We start from the raw sequence: 5,140 nt of genomic DNA, 5'->3' as shown, positions 1-5,140 counted from the left end.
TCCCATTCATTTGTCCACCTCCAAAATTTTAAACATAACAAACTATGACTACTAGAAGAAAGACGCGCGCATTTCGCGTGTATCTTGTTTTAGAAATTCGCATTTTCTGCAACACGAGTTTGTAACGTCTAATATAGTTTTTATGTGTGCCTTTGAAGTAGACACTCACAAGAGGTTTCGGGGAGCAGTAAACGTCGAATTGAAGAACTTCATGCTTAATTCATAGTAAAATAAGACCAGAGTCACCATTATCGCGAATAATTTATTGACATTTTACTGGTGCCGGAAATTTGTTACAAAGTTATCTTCCACTCCCTTCAATGCCTTGAGAGCTTCTCACCCTCGGCGACGAGTCTCCTGCCGACGCGGTCAAGCTTCGCGCAAACGTCCTTGCGGAAAGCGAGCTGCGAGTCTTCAGCAGCGTACAGGCCCATCGAATCGCCCATGATCTTGGCCAGAATTTCGAAAGCCTTTTCCTGTGCCTTCTGCTTGGCCCTGTCAGCACCCTCCTTGATCGTAGACTTCATGTCTTTTGCAGTGCCACGAATCACGTCCTTTATCTTCTTGACAGCCTCCACAACGTGTTGTGTCGCCTTGACCCACAGGTCCTTCAGGAAATACTCGTCATCCTGCATGGACGTAACGTCCGCTGAGCGCATAGTATATAGTTTTTGACATTTCATTATAATCACTAGCTCCTAGGTATATATATTTCATGTAAGTAAAGCCTAGTAGTCAGGGAAGACGAGAACAGTGAATTAACGTTTCCACCGGGTATTTTCTAGGAATATTTAGTATGATACCCGCAAAAAAAATTCCCTCCTCTCTCGTAATCGAGAGTAGGTGTAAGCATTACATGCCTACCGGCAAACCAGCTTACCTGCTTGGATTCGTCCTTGGAAAGTTTTTTAGCAACTTCAAGGAGAACATTTCCGAGGTCCAAGGTTTCTTTACCAAGATTCTGGGCCTGGACATCCACAACAACTGTTGGCTTGCTTTCCTGAGATAGCACGTTTGCCGAGCCTGTAGGAAGCACAGAAATCCTGGCTAGGAATGCGCAGCAGTGTTACTTTGTTGGTACTTTAAGCGTGATGTTGAGGTGCGACGTAAAATAACAATTACCTACATGAAGACTGTGCCTTTCGTAGAATTTGCTTCCCCATTGTATTCGTTCAATATGGCGGAGTGAACTAACATGTGGACTTCAAGTGAGCTAAAATGTTTCACGCTTAGGCGCGTAAACACAATTTATTGAGAACATTTATTGAGAACATTGAGAACATATTTATTGACCTTTATATAATAACTGCACAAAACTGATGTGTGTTTTAAAAATTGAGGCTGCAGTACAATCTTATTTCGAACCATTTATGTTAAGCAACATTGCACCTGTTTAGTAATGTGCTCTAGGTTTCTCTCAGGCAGTGTCGCGCTGCTAAGCGTGAGGGCACGGGTTCAATTCGCGGCAACGGCGGCTACGATTCGATAAGGGCGGGGAGGGGAGGGGCGAAGTACACCAGTGTGCCTAAATTTAAGTGCGCGTTATTAAATAAACTCAGCAAGTCGAAACGAATCAGCAATCCTCACTATGGTGTGCCTCATAATCACATTGTAATTTCGCCACGTCAAGCCTTAGCAATTATTACTATCTTTCTCAAGCAGTGAAGGAAGCCGACAACACGCCGTATGCGCATCAGGTTCTCCTGTTAATACAATTCGTATGGTTCTTTTTACGCAAGGGCACTTAGTATGAACAAGATTATGAATATTTAGAGTTTTTTCGTCTGCCGTGGGGGATCAGTGGTTATGGCTCTCGGCTGCTGACCCGAAGGTCGCGGTTTAGTTTCTGGCCGCGTCGGTCGCATCTGGGTGGAGGCGAATCAGTAGAGGCCCGTGTATGTGCATTGTCAGTGCTCGTCAAAGAACACCAGATGTTCGAAATTTCCAGAACCCTCCAGAACGGCGTGCCTCATAATCATATGGCGGTTTGGGCACGTAAAACAGCAGATATTACGAATATTTATTAGACATTTATCAAACCAAATCACAAATTCTCAGATTTCTCGGATGACACATCGCAACTTATCAAGGGACTTTTAAACAAATGTGCAGTTAGTACGTCGTCAAACTATGCTGTGAGAGCGAAAAAAAAATACGCAGAGTCCGCTTGACGAACCGGATGACCACAGACCAATAATGCACGGTTGGCTACAAAGAAATTCCGCTACCACTTTTTGTTCCGTAAGGGACTATGTTTCATCGGCAAATAAAACTGCATTTGCCAACCATTATCCGTACCGCTGTAGGTAACGCAATAATAATTGAATTGCACAAGAAGGTAAAATCTGATTTATCGCGTGCCAAAACCACATATGAATGTTGGATCCGTCGTAGTGTGGAACTCCGCAGTTTCTTAAATGACCTGGGGTTTCCTTACGTGCACTTTTCTCTAGCTACAAAGATACTTTGCAAATCACTCCATTCGAAAAGTGAGTCTCCGCGTGCTGGAAACGAACCAACGTTCACCACTTAAACAGCGCCCCGCCGTATTCGTTTATCTACCACTGCTTGTCCGTAGCAGTGCAGAGAGTGTGGGACATTTGTATTGCCTGAATGATTTGTCTCTCCTGTGACATACAATCTAGACATGTTTAATCAACTCTTGAACTCGATATTCAATTGGTGCGCCATATTTATCAGCCAAAAATAATATCGCTTAGACACTGTATTGAACTGTGTTTTAAGTTTGTATTCTTCTGTTGCGATTGCTGAAAATTAGTGTTCTAATTTGCAACGTATATGCAATAACACAGGCAGTTCTTTTTATTGCTAGCTTCTACATTTCGAATGACCATTTCAGAAATAATACACGTGCACTCACATGTTGCCGCAGCGAAGCAAACAGCAAGAATGATAGCAATGGCTGCCTTCATTTTTCTGTCTCTGAAAGATAAATACATCGTAAGTGTTCATGAGAGAACTTCTGACTTGTGAAAACGTTCCGCAGTGAGACAAAGGATTTGATTCTGTGAAAATAGACTTCACAAAGGGCAGGTATAATAAAAATTACATGTAATTTTTCATCAGCCGTCTGCTCTGCTTCAACAATGATGCAAGCTTGCTCGAAATTCAATTAAATGGTGTGATGAAATGTTGATGAAATAGCATGGGCGCATGAGATTTAGTGTCGCTGTATTCAACGCGATAGGTCTTACCTAATCACAGCAGTAGAAATGTAGGTCATAAAGCACCAGCAAAATAATACGAAATACCCCTCAGGAATGAAGTTTTAAGAGCGAAGCTGTTCAGTAAAATTGTTCCTTGTTCACCCCGTACCAAAAAACTATCATCACCATCAAAGAAGGATATGCGCAACAGAAATTCGGTAAGTCCCACTACTCACCACTGGCCCACTACAGATGAAGAAGAAAACTATCGTTATCAAACGAGTATGTGGCTTTTTTTTAATTTCTTAACTATTTCACTTTTTATTTACATCGTGTCTTGCTCTTATTTCTTTTTGACGTTTCATAGTGTTTACATTTCTCTTTATAAATGTCAGTGTAGCCAATCCCTCGTGGGTATGAGCCAGTCTCCTAAAGGCGACAAACCAACAAACAATGTGTCACTGTGCTGCCTACGAGAAAACTGTGCATAAAGGGGTATGTACCACAGAAATTGGGACAATCGCACTAAATGCAAGTTCCACTAAAAAGGAAAAAAAAGGCCACAGTTGGCCCAACAAATGACTGCGAAGCGACGGCGGCGAGCCGAAGACGCCGAAGTACGTACAACGAGAGAATAGTAGGGAACGAGTAAAGACAACGGCGGCTGCGAGAATTCCTCGACGCGATGGAGGGCCAACGACGACGTGCCCGTAGATCTATTATGAGAGGTACAAACGCTTTGTTTCAGCTCGAGGTTCTGTTTCTGGAGTTTGGACAACCGTGTCGTGTCTGTGACTGTGTGTGGTTTAACTCGAACCTCTCTGATCTGAGAATCAACATAGAAATAACCTAGCACCACCTAGATCAAGCCTATAGCAATGACCTAGAAGCAACCTAGAAACAACTTGCATCACCTAGCAAAGACCTATAAACAACCTAGAAGCAACCAGATTGGTCTTCAGAATCGTCAGTTTTCGCTGTTTCAAGCCTTGCGCAGTTTATTGCAAGCTTTGCCTGATTCTTTTGTTCTAATATACATAAGAATGGAAAACTCACCTGTTGAAGAAACCTTATAGTTGATCGGCGTCCTAGGTGAATCCCGTTTGTGCTCCAGGAGGTCGGGTTTTTATATACGATACTGTGTGATGACCAGGCGTTTCCAGGAGAGCAATGATATTTGGGCATGATAAAGAGATGGCGCGCTCTGCTGTTCTGAAAAGCGTGGCGCCACACACTTTCGATGGTGATAAGAATATCTAACAAAAGGCTAGCTCAAACAATGATACCGCGCGAAACAACCCGTTCTTGCTATCATATATAAAAGGAAGTTGGGTACCGTATTGTTCAGCATACATTAATCAGGGCCTGATCTCTGGGCTTCCTATGCACAGAGGTGATAAGGCTTATTTTCAATAGAAAAACAGCAGTTCTCTAGCAATTTTCCTATGAAGTCTCACATATAGGCACTCGAAACATGACTGAGTGCTGCTGATTTCGGCAATTTTCGTGGTACTACTTCTTCGTAACGTCAAGCAGTTGTTCAATGGGAAGCCACTGAGGACTACGATGTCAACTTGTCTTTTTAAAAGTGTCATTCCTGATGTAAAGTTTTTCAGTTGCGTGGCTGATTAGTACATCCGAGTATACGAAAAAGTGCATACTTGGCAAAGCATAGTAGGGTGAAAGCAGCGTTTGAGCACATTGAGAAGCTTCTCTACCACATGAAACAAAGGCAAGAGATGGCACCGATGAAGCAAAGTTGAAGTGGGACATATATTTCGTAACACACAGCTCTCATAGGACATGCAGGACATAGGCACATAGACTTCACAATAAAAAACGAGCGTAGAAAATAAAGCCCAGTTAATAAAAAAAAGGTTACACACAATATTTATATGGTGCTTTGAAGAACAATGTATATTTTTATCCGCTAGTTTTAATTTCCTACGATATTTTTAGAGAGTAGCTCAAAA

General features: G+C 42.4%; 1 protein-coding gene across 1 annotated transcript; it reads right to left on the bottom strand.

Moving 5' to 3' along the window:
* Nucleotides 1-299: 299 nt before the first annotated feature.
* On the bottom strand, nt 300-2,940 carry LOC125757959 (uncharacterized). Its single transcript, XM_049414356.1, has 3 exons — nt 2,882-2,940; nt 881-1,023; nt 300-629 (listed from the first exon to the last, which is right to left on the bottom strand). Exons 1-3 carry the CDS (start codon nt 2,931-2,933, stop codon nt 318-320), a joined length of 507 nt encoding a protein of 168 aa, XP_049270313.1. The 5' UTR covers nt 2,934-2,940; the 3' UTR covers nt 300-317.
* Between the last annotated feature and the right edge of the window lie 2,200 nt (nt 2,941-5,140).

This window comes from Rhipicephalus sanguineus, chromosome 3 (assembly GCF_013339695.2).
Source record: "Rhipicephalus sanguineus isolate Rsan-2018 chromosome 3, BIME_Rsan_1.4, whole genome shotgun sequence".
In the NCBI taxonomy this organism is placed as follows: domain Eukaryota; kingdom Metazoa; phylum Arthropoda; class Arachnida; order Ixodida; family Ixodidae; genus Rhipicephalus; species Rhipicephalus sanguineus.
Note: the sequence above shows the minus strand (reverse complement) of the source record. Positions and strands in the feature narration are given on the sequence as shown.